General features: G+C 33.5%; 1 protein-coding gene across 9 annotated transcripts in view; it reads right to left on the reverse strand.

Moving 5' to 3' along the window:
- LOC128209108 (uncharacterized) overlaps positions 1–18,403 on the reverse strand; it is a 60,175-nt gene extending 41,772 nt beyond the window's left edge. For 6 of the 9 annotated variants that reach the window (XM_052912976.1, XM_052912979.1, XM_052912978.1 and 3 more), the window contains exons 1-5: positions 17,703–18,403; positions 9,479–9,559; positions 7,070–7,188; positions 5,841–5,949; positions 3,281–3,385 (exon numbers count right to left, since the gene is read on the reverse strand). In XM_052912976.1, coding sequence (XP_052768936.1) covers positions 3,281–3,385; positions 5,841–5,949; positions 7,070–7,188; positions 9,479–9,559; positions 17,703–17,807 — 519 coding nt within the window. In that variant the 5' untranslated portion in view covers positions 17,808–18,403. Of the gene's footprint in view, positions 1–360; positions 382–3,280; positions 3,386–5,840; positions 5,950–7,069; positions 7,189–9,478; positions 9,560–17,702 lie in introns of all 9 variants that reach the window. The other 3 variants (XM_052912974.1, XM_052912972.1, XM_052912973.1) reach the window with 3 other exon arrangements.
- Between the last annotated feature and the right edge of the window lie 4,764 nt (positions 18,404–23,167).

Below are 23,167 nucleotides of genomic sequence, written 5' to 3' on the forward strand. Positions count from 1 at the left end.
AAAAATGGGTAATCTTAAATTTTGAAATCTGTGCGAATGTTTTACGTATACATTTTTTTAATTACTCTTTAATAAAATATATACTACAAGTACAAAAAGACAACTTCTAGATGAAAACGATGAATCAAAATAATATGAAAAAAAGTAAAGAAAAAACATTCAATCATTAAAAAAGATTTGATTCTGGAGGAACATGCCTTTCCGTAGAATAAAAAAGAATAAAAACGATACTATTTAAAGAATAAAAAAATCAACGAAAATAACAAGTGTCAGAATAAGAATGCTCTATTTTAAGAAAGATATTCTAGGGTTTCTGAATACTGAGAATTCTCCACACTTGGGTGCAGAACTATGACTTACTGCCAAGTCTTTTTTCGATAACTGAAATTCCAGCATATAATAGACTTAATTCAATATAATTATTACTTCATTTTTATTTAAATTCATGACTTATAGGATTTATATTCATTGGAATTTTACCATTCTTGGAAATCTTTCTTACACTGCAGAATTATCAATGGACAAATAATTTTATTTTTTTAATAATGTCAAGGTTATAGGGCACGCAATAATACTCCATAGTGAATTGACTGATTTGCATGTAAAATAACACTGCTTTCTAGTGTTTCAGGACCCTTGACATCATATATGGGATGCAAGTTCCACTTGTTTACTAAACATTAAACAACCTTAAAAAAATAAATATGTTTCTTATTTAAAAAAACAACAAGAGCTGTCACAGTATGTGACAAATGCCCCCGAATGTGACATTGACCTATGAACAAGGTCAGTACATGAAAAGTTGATCTTGCCTTTACGTGTCAAATACATTATATGGCAAGTTATTTTAAAAATACCACCCATACTTGACAACCTACACTGTTATGTCCTTATATTCAGCATTCCATTGTGAATAAACACTAAGAGTATCTTTCACCTTAGAGGAAGGGACATGGGTCTTGTACCTGACACGTCGTCTTTGTATGTCAAACACATGCGGCAAGTTATTTTAAAATCTGTCCATACAAGAGAAAGTTACAGGCCAGACACGACAAACTATACTCTGTGTCCTTAATTGCATTCCATTGTAAATAAACACTAAGTGTGATCTTGAACTTAGAGGTAGGGACATGAGTCTTGCACGCGACACGTTGTTTTTGTATGTGGAACACATGTGGCAAGTTATTTTAAAATCTGTTATAGAAGGGAAAGTTACAGCCCGGACACGACAACCTATACTCTATGTCCTTATATGCAGCACTCCAATGTGAATAAACACTAAGTGTGACCTTAACCTTAGAGGTAGGGACAACAAGTGTACCAAGTTTGAATTAAGTATTTTCAGCATTTTTTTTTTTATTTTTAATTTTTTAAACAAATGTTAACGTTTATGCATGAATGCATCGCGACTGTCCCCCGGCTGACGACAGTGAAACCAAGGCTTGACAATACTTTGATTTTTTCTTTGAAAACCATACAAACTTAAAACCATGTGAACAAAGAACAAATATGATAATCATCTATTATGAAGCAGGGACATTGTATTCTGTAAGAATTGTCTTCCGCCCCATACAATGAAACTGATTATAAAATATTCAATATTCTAAAGACCCAATAATCTGCTTAAATAACAAATTTTTATGAAAGACTAAAAACTGTGCAAATCAATGAATAACAAGATAAAATATTCAAGAGTTTGGTAACAATGCAGTCATAAAAGAAAATTCACATTTAAAACATTGACAAATGTGCATATCAAGCAGAAAAAACCATTGCCACGATAATGGTTGCATTATTAAACAACATCATGAAATGAAACACTGACAAATGTATACTGAAGTTGTCTCCATCGGACTAGATCTGACAACTGAAAATGACAATAGTTGATGCCAGTTTTATATGAAAGAATTTACAACAGGTACCTTAAAGCCAGTTTATACAATGTCTGATCTTTGTACCTAATTATTTTCTATACAGAAACAGCATGTACTCAAATTAAATATAAATATAACTAGAGCTGTCACAGGAGTAACGAATACCCCCAAATGCCGCCTGGACACAGGAATGGCAAACCATTCCTATGAAAAGAGGCCATAACTCCAAGGTTACTGCACATTGCATCTTCTTTTATCATGCATGTATTGTTTGTCCGGAAACCGTTTTTCTATTTTCGTAACAGTGCACAAAAACCTTTACTCCACTGGCCCCATTTTCAATCACAAGCATTGTCTTCACAGAGGCTGCCTATACAGCAAGTTTCATCACAATATCTCATGCCCAATTAAAGTTATGAAGCAGAAACCATTTTTCTATTTTTAGTAACAGTGACCTTGACCTTGGCCCCACCAGCCCCAATATCGAACTTGACCTGTATCTTCTGATGTTACACCTGTGTACCAAAAATTTTTCAAATCTGTCAAGCCTTTCATGAGTTATCATCCGGAAACCGTTTTTCTATTTTTAGTAACAGTGACCTTGACCTTGGCCCCACCAGCCTCAATATCGAACTTAACCTGTATCTTCTGATGTTACACCTGTGTATCAAAAAATTTTCAAATCTGTCAAGCCTTTCATGAGTTATCGTCCGGAAACCATGAAAACCGACAGACCGACCGACCGACCGACCGACAGACAGACCGACCGACCGACCGACAAGCTCACTCCTATATACCCCCTCAAACTTCGTTTGTGGGGGTATAAATATCTGCAAACTATATGTAAACAAAATCAAACAAATTTCAAAATAAAACAAGAATTGTCTCCAACTGCTTAAGGCTCAGAATTAAGATAAACTCAAGGCCATCTTAAAAAAAGTTTGTGTATTTATTATGTTTAACCAACTGTATGTAAATAAAAAACACTTTCAAATAGTGATTACTCATCAAAGTTACTAAAAATGCTCAATTAGAAAGAAGTTAAAATGAAAAGAAGACTTAAGTTTAATGAGTCTTAAAATCTGACTTCAGACTTAAGACTGTTCATAAACATGACCCATGGAATCAAATTTCTATTGACTTTTGATTTTTAGTTGGGACTGTTGGTCAAACCACTGTAAAACAAAGAATTTTTAAAGGATGGCCTTACATGATGTTTTTAAGGAACGTTAAAGAGGTGGACTCACAAAAAAACAAATATCAAAAATAATTCAAAACCTCAGACAAAAATATGGTAAGCATAGCACTTAAACCATTATTCATCATATATATTACAGGGGGTGGGAGAGGTAAACATATACATGTTACTATGGCAACAAGCAGAGGGAGACAACCCAGACCTGTACCGCTCGAGACATCCGACTCTGGCGTCGCGGAGTAAATTCCCCGAAATCCTTCACACTGTCGCTCCACAAACGCTTCAGGTACGCGTGTTGCTGGTATTCCCGCTCCTGCAAAAAGTAGGCATTTTGAGATTTTCTGACATTGTTAAAGATGCACTCTTACTCCCAAATAAGATTTACTACAAATAGTAATATTGTTTTATAATTCCAAAAAGGATGAATAAATGTTGAAAACAATAGTTCTTATGAAGGATACCAAGCTTAATTTGAAAAAAAAATGAGCACTATGAGCCAATAACACTGCATTTCGCCCTTGTGAGACCATAGTAGACCACAATAAATCTTTAAGCATTCACCAGTCATTTCATATTTTTGAGCTTTCTGATATTAAATATTATGTTTCAGTCTTGTTATCAGTAATTAATATTTTCCATAAATGCATTATTTAGTAAGTAGTTAAAGAATTATCAGTCAAAATCGAAGTTTGTTGTACATGTGTATGTATTGATTTTGAATAAAAGTGTCACTTTAAACTGCAGTTATTTATAGTTATTCTAGATAGTTTTGGAGTGACTCCTTTGATAAATCTGAAGATAAAATAATTATTTTAGGTTAAATGGCACTAAATTTTGTACAGGTCAAATGACACCAAAGCAGGAGTTTATTCCCATCAAATCACTGTGGAAAATTACGATTGGAAATGTCTCAGAAATATTTATTTTCATATTTCATTAAATCAGAAGTATATTGAAACTGTCAGATAAAGTAATTAACCTGTGATGTGCTATAATTCAATTACAAACCTCGCAATGAATAACCGTTCAATAATATGCACTTAAGATTGTTTGCCCCCAGTGAGAATATAAGGAGCAATGAACCTTTAATCTGTGAAGGGTGATTTTTAATGTGCAAAGTGGTTGTAGTTTTTTTTTAAATCTTTGGCTTGCATTTATAATAATCGTTGAAAGCTAAACCTCCAGCAATCAGTTGATCAACACAAAAGTCATAAGTTAAAATGTTGCTTAACTTTCCTAAAAAAAATTTTTTGGGTTTATAGGTACAGTTAACTTTTATAATACATGAACTTTGAGACTTGACAAGAAATGCTACAGACATTACAGTGCTGTAATTGACATTTCCGCTTGATTTTATTTACATGGGTTTTATTCAAATATTGTCTATTATAACAAATGGCTACTTCACATAGTTATTTCCATCTTAATATCGGTCTCTAGAGAAGGTTCATAAATCTTTCGAATGTTAATATGGATTGAGCAAATAGTGGATTATCACTAGCGGATTTAGAGGGGGGCGCATCCGGCGCGCGCCCCCTCTAAAATCGTCAAAGTTTACTTTTTATGTCAATTTAGGAGATAAAAAATAATAAAATACGCCCATAATGCATCATTTCCAACTACAAATTGTTAATTTTTCTTGATTGCTTAACCCCCAATCCATATGCAAACAGTTTATGCCATACACTTTCGGTTCAGAGGGAGGGGTGCATGTCAAAAGGTTGCGCCCCTAAGCTACGCCCCCTCTAACATTGATTCCTGGAACCGCCCCTGATTATGGAAGTTCAGTCTTTAATTCAAACTTTTTATGTAACTCCAAAACTATTATCTGAACTGCTCTTAACAAGATAGTTTACTTTCAATGCAGGCAAAATAGGAGAAATTGCAGAATAGGGGCTTCCTATATGTTTTATAATGGTCTGTCTGCATCCATTGGTAAGCATTATGGCTGTCATGACTTAAGTGATGTTAAATGACATTACAAAGGGGACACCTTGGCCAATTCACATTGAAATACTATGTTGCTTTATACTTACTGATGATTTGCATTTTTGTAACAAAAATGTTTCAGAATTCAATAGTTTTCAAGACTTCTTTTATCATTATTTTACTCTTTGATATCGAAATTGCAGAAAAATGTAGAATTATAGTAAAAACAAATGGATATTGGTTTTAGTGGGATGCGAACCCACACCGGTAAAAATAATAATTGGTAATAAACAATTTGCAGTATGAACGTTAAAAATTTGCTTTCTGTTTCAATGGAAATTTAACTTTATATATATTTGGGCTATTTTTCATTTATCCTAGGTTTAAAAATGCTTATTTCCAATATCTTATTCAGTATTTTCTACCTTTTCCATTCATTTTGAAAACTCTTTCAAATGATATCAAAGTAATTTTGGATAGCCTGGCATACCACATTTACATTATTCTCTATGAGATACCTTCAATGATAGTTTGGTTGTCAGGTTAGCGCAGTGGTTAGCACACTCACTTCTCACCAAGGTGACCCGGGTTCGATTCCCGGCCTGGGCCCATGTGAGTTTGGATAGTGGTCACCAAGCTGGATAAGTGGGTTTTCTCCAGGTACTCCGGTTTCCCCCACAACACAAGACCACACTTTCGCACAACATCGTGCCAACAAGAGTGATTAATATAAGTTGCAATAGTTTGTTTCACAATCGTTGTAAAATTAAATAAGTTTCAACTAAGTCATAATTTCAAAGCATCAATTTTTTTCAAAAAGTTCAGAAAAGTGACCTTACCCATTTGGAAATTTCCACTTTAGGTTTAACTGTCTCCAGGCGTTGAGCAATCCCGATGTTTTCTCTGGCAATATCTTCGTTATGTCGCTCACGGAAAGGGAAATTCAGACTGAAAGATAAACAAAAAATAAAAACTATAGCTTTGGACAACAGTAAGAATATTTTTAAAAGAAACACAAACTTTTCTAGAGATGTTATGAAGCCATGAATTATGAAAACTGCCGTATCATTATGTTGTTGGAAAAAATTGGCTCTGATAATTCAACAGATTATTTATTCTTTTTTTATTCTTTTTATATATTCTTATTGCATTTAAAATTTGAAAAAAAAAATTCATATCTTTCGAATTTGTTGATTATGATCAGGAGGCAAATTCATCGAAATTCCTAAGAGCATTTTTCTCCTAAGAGTGATTTTCAGCTGTTATACTGTAACATTTAAAATCACTCCTAGTTATGAAATTGCTCCTAGGATTTTGAAGTAATTAGGGATCCCAAGGCCCTTAATTAAGCAATAGAAAAGAAGATGATGGGCTGATTGTTCAGAACTTTGTTAAAGTTAACATCGTTGTTAACGTCATCTTTGTTAACATTCAAATATTTATTGCTCTGGAATTAAAAGGGATACATTTGTGATCTGCAGTATATCTAACAAGGTTCGAGACAAATGTTTCAGCTGTAAATGTTTGATCATATAAGCATGTTACAAAATAGTTTACCCGAATGTTAACAACAATGTCATTAATCATGTTGTTAACTTTGACAATGTTCTGAACAGTCGGGCCATTGATCATGATGGTTTTCTTCAATAATTCTTGAACAATGTTTATAACTGTTTTTGTTGGGTTTCGTCAATACATTAGTTTCTTTAATGGAACAAGCAGGCAGAGCTGAAACATTCAGATACTTAAACATGCGGATATTAATTACATTGCTTTTTACCCGGTACTCGTTACACTAGTTATTGAACGTTGTCCCTGACAACATAGAATAACAATTATGATGTTAAAAGTTATATTCTGTATAATGCTTTCAAGGTTTTAAACTTCATATTCAAACACACACTTACAGCCAATGGATTTCAAAACAGTAGGGTCCGCACTTTTTCGAAGGTAAGGTCGTGTAAACTGAACCATTTTTTTTTTATAGCCTTGAAATTATAAATTCAATAACTTGGGTTGTGACTGCAGTAAATACGACATCATCATTATATATAGCTTTGATACCAACCTGCGAGACTCATAGTTGTTCCAGTTGTCGATATTGCCGCCATTTTTGAGCACATGGGTCATCTTGTTCAGTAGAAGCTTGTTTTCATGATCTATCTCAGCCTGACGCTCCTCCTCTTTCTAAAATATACGATAATTCTATAAAGTCATGGGAAAGGCTATTGTGTTTTAACAGAACACAATCATATATACAAATAGCTTAAGTTTTAAGGGTAGATATCTTGGTCCTTATTCTTTTATGTCTTAAATCTGAGTTTAAGGTTATTTTGATTCAGGTAAATGAATAGAATATCTGCATCTTAAATATTAACTTTAAAACTGTGGGGACTTTCAGAAGGCCATGCATTTCTTGGAAAGTGCTTTTGACATTGAGTTTAAGTTTTGGTAACAAATAACAAACACTCTGAGGCACCGAGGGCTCTTATAATGTATTACTCTCAAATAACAAACACTCTGAGGCACGGAGGGCTCTTATAATGTATTACTCTCAAATAACAAACACTCTGAGGCACGGAGGGCTCTTATAATGTATTACTCTCAAATAACAAACACTCTGAGGCACGGAGGGCTCTTATAATGTATTACTCTCAAATAACAAACACTCTGAGGCACGGAGGGCTCTTATAATGTATTACTCTCAAATAACAAACACTCTGAGGCACGGAGGGCTCTTATAATGTATTACTCTCAAATAACAAACACTCTGAGGCACGGAGGGCTCTTATAATGTATTACTCTCAAATAACAAACACTCTGAGGCACGGAGGGCTCTTATAATGTATTACTCTCAAATAACAAACACTCTGAGGCACGGAGGGCTCTTATAATGTATTACTCTCAAATAACAAACACTCTGAGGCACGGAGGGCTCTTATAATGTATTACTCTCAAATAACAAACACTCTGAGGCACAGAGGGCTCTTATAATGTATTACTCTCAAATAACAAACACTCTGAGGCACGGAGGGCTCTTATAATGTATTACTCTCAAATAACAAACACTCTGAGGCACGGAGGGCTCTTATAATGTATTACTCTCAAATAACAAACACTCTGAGGCACGGAGATCTCTTATAATGTATTACTCTCAAATAACTAACACTCTGAGGCACGGGGCATGGAGGGCTCTAATGTACAGCTTTCGAATAACAAACACTCTCCTTATGCTACTTGAGCCATTGACCTATTTTATATTTTAATTCTTTATTTCTTTGTTTAGGGTTTGTTTTCAAATCCCCTGTTGATCTGTATGTAACTGTTCAAGTGGTTAAATTAAGTAACATATTATGTTAAGTAGATTAACCTATTATTACAACAATAAAGATTTTGCAACAAGTCATGCCAATATTATAAATGTTACCACCTTCAGTTTAGAGAATATTTATTTTCAATATCCTTCAATGCTTAAAAAAAATCAAATAAGTGCTCAGATATTTTCCCCAGAATATAATTTAAATATTGCATGTGTTCTGGTATTCATATAAATGGCATTGGAATGAATTGTTTCTGTGTTGTTTTTCCCTCCGTTCTAAAAATAGTATTAAGAGTTTACCTGATTTCCTCATTATTTCCACCCTGCTGTTTTATCTATCCCAGTATATGATGTACAGTAAAACTTGGTAGGATGGTAATAAAGGATGGATCAAGGGAAAATCTACATGTATAATTTACAGTTGACAGCAAGTTAAGGCCACTTATTATGCTCATCCAACCGGCAGATCCAGGAGAGGGAGGGGAGGGGTATGTTGGGCCCCCTACAATTGTCCAAGTTAAATTTTTATGACAATTTGGTAGTAAGAATGATTATGCATGGAATACTGTGCATCATTTTAGACTAAATATTCAAAATAAATCAAAAGGACCCCTTCCATCACCCATAATACATTTGAATTGTATATCTTTATCTTCTTGGGTAAGAGTTAGTTGTGCCCCCCTCCCCCCTCAATGTTACATGCCGTTAAACGTCAAATCCTGGAACAGCACATGCCTCATACTTTCTTAATTGATTGATATAGCCAGAGTGACGAGACTTATTATGTGTGTCATAATTATGTATCTTAAAATTGTAACAAAGTGTACATAGTCCATGTGTCACTTAAAATGTTAATATCTTAATTTGTTTCTATAAGATTATTGCCAACATAAGAGTTTTTAAGAAGAAAAAATGAATTCATCAACAATAACAACAACAACAAGGCATTACAGTACCTAAATGTCGCTTTAAATCTTCAAACACAGATGGGCTTATAACATCAGCTTATTTTAATTCAACGTACAATGCTTCACTTTTGTGCAAGAAATCAATCACCATTTTATTTCATAATGCAATACACAATAGGACAACAGGATGACAATTTTTTTTGAAGAGGGGTGGGGTTGTTTATGAGAGCCAAAAAAGTGGCCTCCTCACCTGAATCTGTTTGAGGCGTAGAATGAGATGATTCCGTTTCTTCGGCTCTTTGACATCCAGTCTGTGCTTCACATTGGCAAGCTAGAAAAAAAAACATCATTGTTAGTTTTTAACAATTAAAGGACAACTCCCAGTGACAATGAGTGACAATAAGTGGCAATGAGTGACAATAAGTGGCAATAAGTTATAATGAGCGGCAATGAGAGCCAATAAGTGGCAATGAGTGGCAGTGAGTGACAATGAGGGACAATAAGTGTCAACGAGTGGCAATGAGTGACAATGAGTGGCAATGAGAGACAATAAGTGGCAATGAGTGGCAGTGAGTGACAATGAGGGACAATAAGTGGCAATGAGAGACAATAAGTGGCAACGAGTGGCAATGAGTGACAATGAGTGGAAATGAGAGACAATAAGTGGCAATGAGTGACAATGAGAGACAATAAGTGGCAATGAGTGGCAACGAGAGACAATAAGTGGCAACGAGTGGCAATGAGTGGCAATGAGAGACAATAAGTGGCAACGAGTGGCAGTGAGTGACAATGAGTGATTATGGTGATAGGATTACATATTGAATCAAATTCAATGACAGCAAAATGTCCAAAAAAGGTTATCCTGATTTAAGAAGTCTTATAAGTATAAATTATTATACCATCTTTCATTAAAAAATATGTTTCTGGAGTAAGGATTTGAAAATCTGACCAAAGGGCATGGAATATGCAGAGTGCCTGAGGGTCAGATTACACCAATCTTAATGGCAACAGATAACTGAACTTGACATCGACTTCTTTCTGCCTTCCACTGTTACCTAAAACTCTCAAATTTAAATATAGCGAAACTAGAGATTGCTTTTTTGAAAAAGCGCATGTCTCCCCCATTGTGTGGTCGTAGGTGAGAAATAATCAATGATGGATCCCAAAATCAATAGGGGCCATCAACTAGTCATGACTAACTGGCATACCAAGTATGAAGTTCCTGGGTGTAAACAATCTTGAGTTATTGAGCAGAAACCGGTTCTTCACCTCAAGGTCAGTGACCTTGACCTTTGACCAACTGATTGCAAAATCAACTAGACATCATGACCAACCTCACTTCAAAGTTTGGTGAACCTAGATCAAAGCATTCTCCTGATATTGCACGGAAATATTTTTTTACATTAGAGGTCACAGCGACGTTGACCTTTGACCTTGTGACCCCCCAAAATATAGGAGTTTTCTAAACCTCATGATCAACCTCCCTACCAAGTTTGGTGAACCTAAGTCAAACCATTCTCAAGATATTGAGCGGAAATGTTTTTTACATTGGGGGTCGCCGCGACCTTGACCTTTGACCTAGTGACCCCAAAAACAATAGGGATCTTCTACACCTCATGACCAACCTCCCTACCAAGTTTGGTGAACCTAGGTCAAACCGTTCTCAAGATTTTGAGCAGAAAAGTTTTTTATATTTGGGGTCGCCGCGACCTTGACCTTTGACCTAGTGACCCCAAAAACAATAGGGATCCTCTACACCTCACGACCAACCTCCCTACCAAGTTTGGTGAACCTAGGTCAAACCATTCTCAAGATATTGAGCGGAAATGTTTTTTACATTGGGGGTCGCCGCGACCTTGACCTTTGACCTAGTGACCCCAAAAACAATAGGGATCCTCTACACCTCACGACCAACCTCCCTACCAAGTTTGGTGAACCTAGGTCAAACCATTCTCAAGATATTGAGCGGAAATGTTTTTTACATTGGGGGTCGCCACGACCTTGACCTTTGACCTAGTGACCCCAAAAACAATAGGGATCTTCTACACCTCATGACCAACCTCCCTACCAAGTTTGGTGATCCTAGGTCATGCGGTTTTCCAGTTATCGATCGGAAACGAAGTGTGACGTACGGACGGACTGACGGACTGACGGACTGACGGACTACCGGACTGACGGACAGGGCAAAAACAATATGTCTCCCCCAGAGAGGGGGAGACATAAATATACCTTGAGCGTAATTGTTTACTGAAGCCCTGACAAGAAGTAATTTGAAATCACAGTTGATTTCAAATAGCTTTTAAAAACATGGAAAACATGAGAGTTTGAATCAAGTATTAATTTGATTGTTCTGTTTAAAATGTCAAAAACAGCTTAAAGCTATACATATTAAGTATTAGGAATTCGTGCGTTGTTTTCTCATTGACATGCAGGATTGTGGCTTATCTTCCTGAGGGGGTGAATGGATACCGGTAATTCCGGCTGAAGTTAAATGCTCAAATGTATTTCCATTGATAGATCAACAAACCAGGGTTTTTTCACCTTTTTTAGGCAGGGGCCAAATTCCACAACTAAAGAGAATATTTGTTCACAGACCTTTTCAGACAAGTGTTTTATTTTTATTTATTTTTCATTCTTTTGAATCATTGATTTTATTGTTTGGTGGTATAGTTGTGTTTGTTTTTAATTGCAGGGCCTGAAAAAAATGTTTGTTTTGTTTAGGGTGAAATCTCCAAATTTACTAGGAATTTAAGGGGTCAAGGTTGGTATTTTTTTAATTGCTCTTTTTCTAGCAAATGTCTCTCATATACTGACTGCTGTTGTTATGGAACTTAAAATATTTAGTCACAAATATTATTATATTAATGACAGTTTATGTTCAAAAATATGCACTAATGGTGGGAAAAAGTTGTTGTTTTGGGGGGGAGGGGATAATTTCAGCAAAAATACAAGGAACGACCGAATTTATTAGGTAGGGTCAGATAATACCCAAAACATATTTTTTTTAGACCTTGCATATTAATCTTGAAAGTATTTGAATAATTGAGCATGAAGTGTATGTGTTAAATTTTACTAATTTGAAGCATTAACGTACTTAAAAATTTAAATATCATGAAAATAATCAAGCCATTTCTCAACCTCAACTCAACACAGCATTATAACAGCATGAAATTAATTAAAATCATTTATTGTTTTACCTGTTTTATATATAGCGCATTCTTGCTTTGATAATGTTGATTAAAAACTTTTGTCATATTTTCTTCTACACCCAAAAATGTAATTGAGGATATTTTATTATTTTCGCAATTACTTAACCGCATAATAATTTTTTTGCTCTAGAATTATTTTTTATTGCAATATTGACAAAAAAAAATTATCAACACTTTGTATATATTAGAAAATATGTTATTAAAAAAGGTTAGATGAGTTAGGAATGATATTAAGATTTAACTTAAGAATTTTGGTCTTATAGAATCATTCATACCTTTTTTTTCTGTAAGTTTAAACAAAGATCAAAGATTTTTATAATAAACCCCAATATTGGCGACCATAATTAGAAATAGTAATACTGATACCAAATTACTTAAATTTTATTAAACAAAATCTTTTTATTAAAAATTATTTGTTTCAAGCAAATTTCAGATATTAAAAGCTTCCATTTTTTATTTCATGAACTATTCGACCATAGAGGCTACTGACACTTTACTGTGTTATTGATGAATATTTAATTGTTTTATGCAAATTCAAGTTAAAAAGACATGATCTTGTCAGTCAGTAATGTCTCACAGTATAAAGAATATCAGTTAAAGGCACTGTGGTTTCAGAAGATGTGGTACTATATACCGCTTAAGCTGTGGACGGCCAAGGCTACCTTATTAAGTGAACAGCCTGACTTTTTCTTTGTAATAACAGTTACCAAACCAAAGAATACTTTACATTTAAATAACCCACTGCCTCTGAGGCTAATAAAAACATGAAAACGCAATTAGATAGCAACAAATGAGATTCAGTTTCTTCTTTCCTGATCAACTGATACAATAATTACCTGCTAAACGACCAAACATGGTGAAAATAGAGAACGATGGTAATCAAACTTGCCCAGAGATAGGAAGGCACAATACAGTAATATTCTCTAAAATCGATCAATCTTGGAGATTTTGAAATGATAATGTTTATTTCGTTCATAATGGTTCTTATGAGAATAGAATCGTTGATTTAATATTTGCAGATCATAAAATAGAGTACACATTTTTTCAATGAAAAGGAAAATTGAAATCAGTTTTTCATTCATTTAAAATGGCAGTCATAAATTTTCAATTCTATGTTCTCTAAGTTTGAATAATTACAATATTGCTGAATAAATAATTAGAAAGCAAATTCCACCTCATAAAAATGATTGAAGGCTGTACTATTTCAGAGGTAAATAATAAAAGTTTATTTAGGGTCAATTGATTTGCTATTTTTGGTCATTGGCTCTATATTGTATTTGCTTATTTTAAAAAGATCATGAAAACGCATTTCTTAAGAGATTCCTGCATATTCAGATAGATCTGCTTATAGGGCCATTTTCATGTTTAACAGCCAATTTAATTTCTTTTTTCAGAACAATAGATCTTCAGTTCAAAAGCATTAAACAATATATAAGTATATAACAAGAAGGCACATCACATAATTATTCAAGCTTGTTTATTCAAGCTTGTTTTTGATAAGTTATTACTGAATTGAATTTTCACTGCAAATTCATTGTTTTCACTGCAATTTAAAATTTTCACTGTTAATTCATTTTTTTTATAAATGATGTTGAATAAATTATTTAGCACACTTTTATGGCAATCAATTTAATAAATCTGACGCAATAACAAGATATTTAGTAGGGAAATTTATTTGTAGTAAAACACCACGCAATTTACGAGATTGTGATCAATAATTAATTAGGACATGGCAAAGAAGATGAGTTTAGATAAGTAATCAATGTCTTTGTATTATTCAATTCACTTAGGTTCAATCCTCTTTCATTGCATATAAACTGGCAATTAAGAAATAATGTTTGTGTCCAGTTTTTGAGTTCCCATCCTGACCCCAATTATTTGGACCTTAAAATTGTCTGTGACTTGAAAGATCTCCTTTTTTGAAAATCATTTTGGTAATCTATTGCACTCGCTCGCAAAGTATAGGCATATACAATTTTACTATTTTAGTGGAATGATCTTGTTACAGATGGTATTATTTTAGTGAAAAAGGACTTTTTTCACACACATAAAAAGATTCGAACAAATTTAACACCCTATTTCTTTTTTGGCAGTAAAATCGGAAAGGATTTAAATATTGCTAACAAAGGGTCAGATCGCATTTTCTCATATTTTTGTTCGAAAATTGATGCCAAAAAACTTGTTTTTCCTAAAGCGTTAGTAATGCTTTTAGCCACAAAACTTCAAACTTTTCAAAATTTTAAAAACTGCAATCAGAAATTTTGTTACCAGTCTTATATCACTGGTTTCCAGATATTTACACAAAGATTGGTTCATTCCAAGACATACATTGTAAAGGATATAAAAGTTGTCAAAACGGTCAATCTGTGAGAGTGCAGCTTTAATCGTAAGCAAGGCAAATAGTTTTCTAAATGGTATTAAAGATCTCTTTCGCTGTGCAAAAGAATATGAACCTGGTGAAACTTTTTTGAAAGTTTTTTAAGATGTACGGTAAGCTGATTCTTTTGTTTTAGCTTTCATTGGCTTAACTTAAATACAAAACACTGTTTCCCGTTCTTGTAAATTGTATAAATCATGGATGAAAACTCGGAGAAGCCTTTGTGACAATATTGACATGCTATTCAGTATTGTATAATCAGTTATAATGATGTATCTGTGTCACCTCCCTCCAGGTAACATTTTTCAGATAATGATTAACAGTAAACTGTTCCCATGACAACCAGGGAATTTCTAGTACGGATCCATTAAAAAGATAGTGCAGTCAGAGGAACTAAAGATGATGAAAGATGATTATTAAAACATCAATGTTGGCGCTTCACCAGTGTTGTTCAGGTAATCGACCAAGCGTTGACGTGATACAGCTTAAAATGTTTTAGATTCCTGCAAAAATTATTTTATGAATTAATACCTAAGTAATTTAGAATAAAACATACATTTACAGTAAATAAAATTGCAGATAGGCAATCATTAAGTACTAGGCTTAATCATTAAGAATTTCACCTTTAACGGGTGTTTAAAAGCTCCACCCACAGCCAATCACACAATACACAATTCCTGCATCAAATTTTGCATTGACAATGTATCAGCCAATGAGGTTGTATTCTAAGTAAGTTAGATGACCTGAATTGACCTGGGCTCGTTCCCTACACTCACTTTGCCCATTCTTAATCATCAAGATTTTAATTATATCATCTAACTATAACATAAAGGATTTGCAGAAAATCTTTGTGTGTTTTCGATATTCACAAATTGAAACCATGATTAATTCATGTCATTTGAATTATGACATTGATATTTTTTCGTTATTCTTTATTGTGATATTTTCCCAAGGCTCTTTAATATTATAACAGAAGAATGGGACGTTGGACAATTATTACCCAGAAAATGTTTTCCCCTTAAACCCCAGCCCCATCACTCCCCGTCGATTTTTGCAGTGATAGGCGACATGATATGAACATGTGTATACTCCTGTTGCCTTATCATGAAACACATGGAACAGACAGCTGAATAACATACATGTTTAATAATGATAATTCTTTGAGAAAATAACCCCATTTTAGACAATTAAGTCTCCCTTCGTTATTATTGCCATATACAATTTCTTTGTATCCATAAACAACCTTGGGTTAAAATGTCAAAACCCAACAACCTTAGCGGTGGATTATACAAGTGTTCAACAATTATCCAATTATAATATTGTTCTCTCTGTAATTTGTTTTTCTTTCTATACTAACATACTTATAAGTTTCAATTTTTGCCCCATGAATGTTTATTTAATTGTTCACACAAATACAATTTCTGACTTTTAGACAGTAGCTGTGTTATTGACATTAGCCGTCTTGAAATAACTTTTAACTTGACTGGAAACTTTGATAATACAACAGCTTATTGATTTATGGACTTTTGAAATATTTTTTTGCAAATACAAAAGACAGTCACTATTAATTTTGCTGTTAATTAATTATACATCATTTTGACAGGCAAAAACATCTATCAAAATTATTTGACAATTAAAGTCATTAACCTATCACCATTTATTTATTTCTTTAAATGAGAACTTTTTGATCTTCCTAATAATAAAAATATTAAAAAAGAAATATGTAAAATATTCAAACTAAACATAATCTCTTTTCAAATTCTAATTTTACTAACTTAAACACTATTAGAGCAATCAATGACCAGCAATTGAATTAAAAATTACAAAGTTTTTGAATCTTAATTAATTTGAGTTCATACTTCTTAGAATGAATTCATGGTTTGAGTATTTGCATAATTATCCTAATTCAGATTGATTAAAAAGATTAGCAAAAATGTATTTACCGTGAAGATTATACATGAAAGGTGCTATTCTTGGACTTGTAACTAATACACCTCTTTCAACTTAATAGCAATACTGCAAATATTTTTTCAGAAGATTTTATTTTATATTCATTTATATTATATTCAAATTTAAGATCAAATGGTTTATAGTTGGCTGGTCAAATTAATCTTAAAGGACAATATCAGACTGGTAATCTAAGAATAAATTTTAAAAGAACATCTTTAACCCATATTTCAGTTAAACATGACATTAATTTGAGCTTAAAAAGGACAATCTATCCTTTCTTTGAAAGTATCAAAGTCCAAACGATCCTTTATATTTGGTGCATTTAATAAACGTTCTGACATGTATTAAAATATTGACAGTAAGCTACTTGTTGGCCAAATTTGAAATCCTAATTCTTTCAAAAATTGTCAGCTAATAAGATATTAGGCATTAAATTACCAAATACACATCCCCACTGTATTTGAATAGGATTTTAGTCTTGCAAAATTTATCATGAAATCAATTATTTATCTATAAATTATCAATACTTACATGTATATTATGTTAATGTAGAATTTTAACTTCAGAGGTAGTTTATGATTATATTTTTTCATTAAAAATATTTGTAGATCATTTTCAATGTCAGAGTATTCATTATTTGTTCAGCACTTCAAACATTCCTTAAATCACATGGCAAAAAAACTTCAAAATCTGAATAAATAAAACCAAGGAGAAATTGTCAAATCCAAAATGTATGTTCAGATTTCTTAATAGTAGCGATTGGACATTTTGCAGTTCACCCAAAAAAAGATATAAGAAATAAACGAATTAAACCTTTGGATTAAAAATTACACTAAAAAGTGTTAATGTTGAAAAAAGAGCATGAATGACTGTTTTGGGTGACAAAATTAATACACACGGTGTTAAAAAAGAAGAAAAGTTATATAATAATAATTCACCTTCTGTTGATGTATCTTATAAGACCGGTCAGCTTCATATCGCATCAACAATTTGTTAGCCGCCGGGAAATTATTTGCCCCAAGGCCTGGTCCGTGGCGCGGCATTTTGACGGCCTTGAAACGCTTTTCTTACAGAACTAAAAAATCCTTTGAATTTAGATCCATATGTATTTCAAATATCCATGTGAAAGTTTTAAATCAAGCCAATTTTAAAAACAGTCTTTAAATATCCTTTAAAAATAATAAGTTTATATGAACACTTTCAAACTTAAATGTAATAAAAAAAGCTTAAATAATATCAACGAAATATATATCATGTATCCACAAATGTCACAATGTTATTATTATACAAATAGATCAGCGCATACTTCACACATTCTATCTTCCATAAAATCAATGTTCATCAACGGAACAAAATATAAAGACCAACTACCACGCAACTCCTTTAGATGGCTTTATTCGGATTAATATTCACAATAGTCCTACCCGATAAACATGAAATACTTAAAAGGCTTTATATAAACTAGAATCAATAATACATGTCAGACTTAAGAGAAGCTCTTTCATACATAGTTAATCTTGTAATTCTATTTTCTTCTTTTTGCCATTCCTTGGTCTTCGCTATCTCCTAGACGACTAATTAAGTTTATCGGACTTGTAGGATCTTCTTTTACTCATTCGTAAAATAGTTATAAATATATATGGTCTTTGTGTGTTTATACCCACTCTGCTAACAAACAGGTTATGGTAGGTGCATTGTATTACAATGTCAGATTGTGAAATTCATTTTTGGATTTTTCTATCATAAATTGCCAAGGTGCGTCTGCTAATTGGAATTATCGGTTATCCTCCTTGAATGATTTAGTGGTCTATAACCGAGCTATAGAAACGTAATATGTGTCCTTACTGGTAGCCCTCGTTACCATAAAGTAAACAATCCTGCAAGTGCAAAACAGTCATGCCATATTCCTTCCAATATGTAACAACACATCATGCAGAAATTTCATCAAACAAAAGGTGAATAAATACATTTCAAATGAGAAAGAGTTTCGAGAGAAGACTCTATAGCTGTGGAAATTAATGACATTTCCACCGGCCGGGGTTGAGACTTATTTAACAGAAGGAATTTGGTTTGAATTTAGTGTGTATCATGTTAGAGTATATCATTCTATACACTAACTACACCATTTCAATACTGAGGTCAAATATATGATATATAGTCAGATGTTTATATTATATCATGTATAAGCATTTGCAATTTGCTTTCAACGTTGCCTCACAATATGTTCTAAAATAATATCATTTCATATCTTAGACACATAGAATGACCATCAGAGGGGATTATTGATAATAAGATTATCATCCTGGTATATGCGCACGCCATGTATCTAACATTCCTCTGTTAAAAATATAATGTACGATGCTCACCAAATCAAATGTTATTTTCATTTTAATTTATTTGGTGTGGAGATACGAAGCAGACACGAGCAATACTCTAACCCTGGACCGTGTCAAGGCAGTTACCTAAATATCTACCGATAACGATAATGTTATATTTGTGAAATGTTTGTTGTTTGGTTGTGTTGTGGGCCTCTCGTTTTGTGTTTTGGCCTTGCTAATTGTGGCTTTAAATATGACCTGGGGTTCAATTTTTGGCTAGTGTGTATGCAGCTGCATTTGCCATTGTTATGTTATTGTTGTGACATTGACCTTGCACTTTAAAATTTGTTATATGTTCGTTGCTTTAATAATAATAACCAGTGGCTCATGTTTTTGCTATCATTTATGAAAGATGTAGTCTATGAGACACATGCATATAGTCAGACACAAAATATAAGTTCACGCCCTGGACCAAGTTAAGTTAACTTAGCATAATTTGCGAATAAAAGTTTTACTTCCACCCTTCAATAGATGTATGAGATAGAAAGCAAGCGTAAATTCTTTGGCATATTATTGTGATATTAACCTTGGGCATGCGTGGTTAAAGCACGGATCAAATGTATGCTGTGGAATGAATACAATCGATGTTTGATAACAACACAACTGCGTTGAAAGAGGGTGTTGGAAATACAGAGATGACATGAAATACAAGGCTCAAACCCTGGACCAAGTATTGCTACTTTGAACTTGAGCCGGTATGGCTACAACACAAGTTCTGCATGGTGGTTGGACAAAGGTAGTGCTTTCAATATTCAGGTTTTGAGAATATCGTGTGGTCAACCCTTGCCCGTAATCAGGATCGGTGTGATTGAATTTGCATTCATGATGGTGTAAATTGTAATATTATTGGTGCTACTGAAATTCCAAAACAAAAGATAGGGGATAATTATATTGAGAAAAATATTCAGTGGGATTAGTTATTAGAGAGAAGATGTGAGTTCTTAATAGGGATGACAGTGATGAGAAAAAGCAGTTGGACGAGGCTTCTTGTTGTCCTGCTGTTTCAGCTAATGAACTTAACATCACAGAAGCTGCATTAAGCCAAACATGACAATACAGCAGTAAAGGTAATTTAACACATGATAATTACATAGGGTGTTAACATTTGAGACATTTAAGTATGGAGTTTTTAAGTCAGGAACAAATCATCCTTTGCATTCGTAGAGCCTCGAAGGGGATGGCTAGAGATAAGATTAGAAGACTGTGGTCACACTGGACTGTATTATGGAACAACTTGAAATAGTAGCATTTTGGAGTAAAGGGATCTTGTAAAAAGAAAGTATTATTCTTGTCACCTAAAGCCTTATGCATGAGTCAGTGCACACACTTGCTACAAGACTTGCAGTTTCAGTTGATAAGTTGATGACTTGCATGCACTAACGAAATCAGATAAAATACATTGAACTTATGTTGGACGCTGGGTTGAAGAAATAATTAATGCACCTCATAATATAACTGAAATATAGGCTTACCAACAATAAACAATTTAAACGAGAAGTGAGAAAGATTGAAACAAAAAGGAAAGGCAATAACAACCCAGAGCATAAGAAATACTGTAAACCAGTAATTAACACGTTCAAGAAAGAATGAGAGTCTTTTGAGTAGAGTGACATTAAGGACATGCTACATACTTTACATGCTAAGATTGACATACTAGAAAGAGAGAAGAATAGAGATGAAGAATCTACACGTTAAGATGGACGTACTAGAAGAAGAAAAGGATGAAGATGATAGCAACCAAGATGATGGTATAGTAACATGCTAAGATTGATGTATTAAAAAGAGAAAAGGATGGAGATGGTAGCAACCAAGATGATGGTATAGCTACATGCTAAGATTGATGTATTAGAAAGAGAGAAGAGTGGAGATGGTAGCAACAAAGATGATGGTATAGCTACATGCTAAGATTGATGTATTAAAAAGAGAGAAGGGTGGAGATGGTAGCAACTAAGATGATGGTATAGCTACATGCTAAGATTGATGTATTAGAAAGAGAAAAGGATGGAGAGGGTAGCAACCAAGATGATGGTATAGCTACAATCTAAGATTGATGTATTAGAAATAGAGAAGGGTGGAGATGATAGCAACCAAACTGATGATGGAATTACCTGCTAAGATTGGCATACATGTACTAGAAAGAGCGAAGGATAGAGATGGTAGCAACCAAGACGATAATGAAGATAATACTAAGTTTGAAATACCAGAAAAAGAGAAGGATAGAGATAGTAGCAACTAAGAAGATGATAAAGATACATGCTAAGATGGACATACACATGGCTTCCGTTAAAGAAAGTATGGAAATATATTACTCAGAAGAAATGGGTTAAAAATTTCCAAATTGATTCCTTGGTACAATAATGTCCATAATTTCGAGAAGAAAGTTGAAAGCTTGGAAGTTCAAATATCGTGTCAATATATATATATCATTATATTATGGTCAAAATTTCAAGCAGTATATTGAGGTAAAATGAATTATTATAATATAAATCTGGCAATTTAATGTTAATATTTAAAATTTTAATTTAACATACTAATGAAAATATAGTGGGAATAATTATTGAATTCGGCAGACTTAAACTCTCAAATTTCAGTGAAATACTTCCAATATTGATGGACAGGAAGTTCATACTCTCAGTTTCAAATTCTTAATGGAAGCCCCGCATGCTAGAAAGAAAAAAGGGTAGAGATGGTAGCAACCAAGATGATGATGGACGAAAGAATATGCTCTAAAAGGGGAGTCATATCTTCAGGTAAGTATTCGGAGGAAGAGATGTAGGAGGAGTAGTACGAGGAAAATATTCACTTTTACACAGGAGGTTTATGCCAACTTGCCATCTTAAATTACTTAACCGTATTAACCATTCTAGTAACTGTAAGAAAAACGGACATTGTAGGCAAAATTGCCCGAAGGATTAGTGCCTAGGCTGTGCGATCGAACCCAGGTACGCAATTTATAGGTTTCAAGTTAGTTGATGAAAGAAATGAGGTTCCTATTTGTTTATATTTCTGCTCTTTTATGGAGGTGTGTCAGTTTACAATGAAAAATTGTCAAACGATGAATTTTAACCCATTGATCATATTTTAAATATTGGGTGTTCTGATGAGAACACATATTGAGGTTATATCATGTGAAGTTGATATGAGTGTGGGCAAAGGCTTACCTCAATCTGTTTTCACATTCTTGTCTTTTTCTTGAATGACAAGATTCTCACTTATCTGTCACCCACACAAGTGATAGTTATTACAAAATTACTCAATTAGCTGTTGAATTATTGCAAACAAAAACTTGAACATATATTTATTTAAAGAGTGGTTTAATCTATCTCATTGTAATGGGTATTAGAAGCATGCCATCAGAGATAGGTTGGGTCAAAGGGAAGGATTGTTGTATTGTATTGAGACACTTGTCCTTGTAGTTATCATTGTATTACATGATATTGTCGGACATCCTGTCGGTGAAAAAAATGCGAGGCTGCTATAAGAGCGCTTTTAAACAACCGTGTACCATTATGAAGATCGAGAAGAACACACAGCATCATACAATCCGCTATCTTGACCTTGATCTTGACTCCACCCCTCAAAAGTAATCTCTATAGCTCTTCACATAAGCAACCTACACACCAACTTTCATTACTATACATCAATGATAGCTTTGGTTTTGGGGCGGAAACTAATGTTTGACGCTCGCTCAACGACAAACCCATTCTAATAACCTAGTTTGCATTGAAAACCTCATTTAAAAGAATAGGGCGTATTTATCACCGTAACTAAGATGAGAAGAAAGATGAACCCAGTAGTGACATCATTGAGAAGATATTGACAGTGATTGTTGCCAATGGGATTGTATTGTTATTTGTTATCAAATTTTTATTTATTCTAGTATCTGTCACCAGATACATTTGTAACTCGTATTATGTAATATTGACTTAATCATAGGTTCATGTTGCTCTCCATTATGAGATAATTGCACGAGGATGTCCATAATGGCATTTAGTACGTGTGCATGTCCTTTTCATTCACTTTGT

Source organism: Mya arenaria, chromosome 11 (assembly GCF_026914265.1).
Source record: "Mya arenaria isolate MELC-2E11 chromosome 11, ASM2691426v1".
Classification (NCBI taxonomy): Eukaryota; Metazoa; Mollusca; class Bivalvia; order Myida; family Myidae; genus Mya; species Mya arenaria.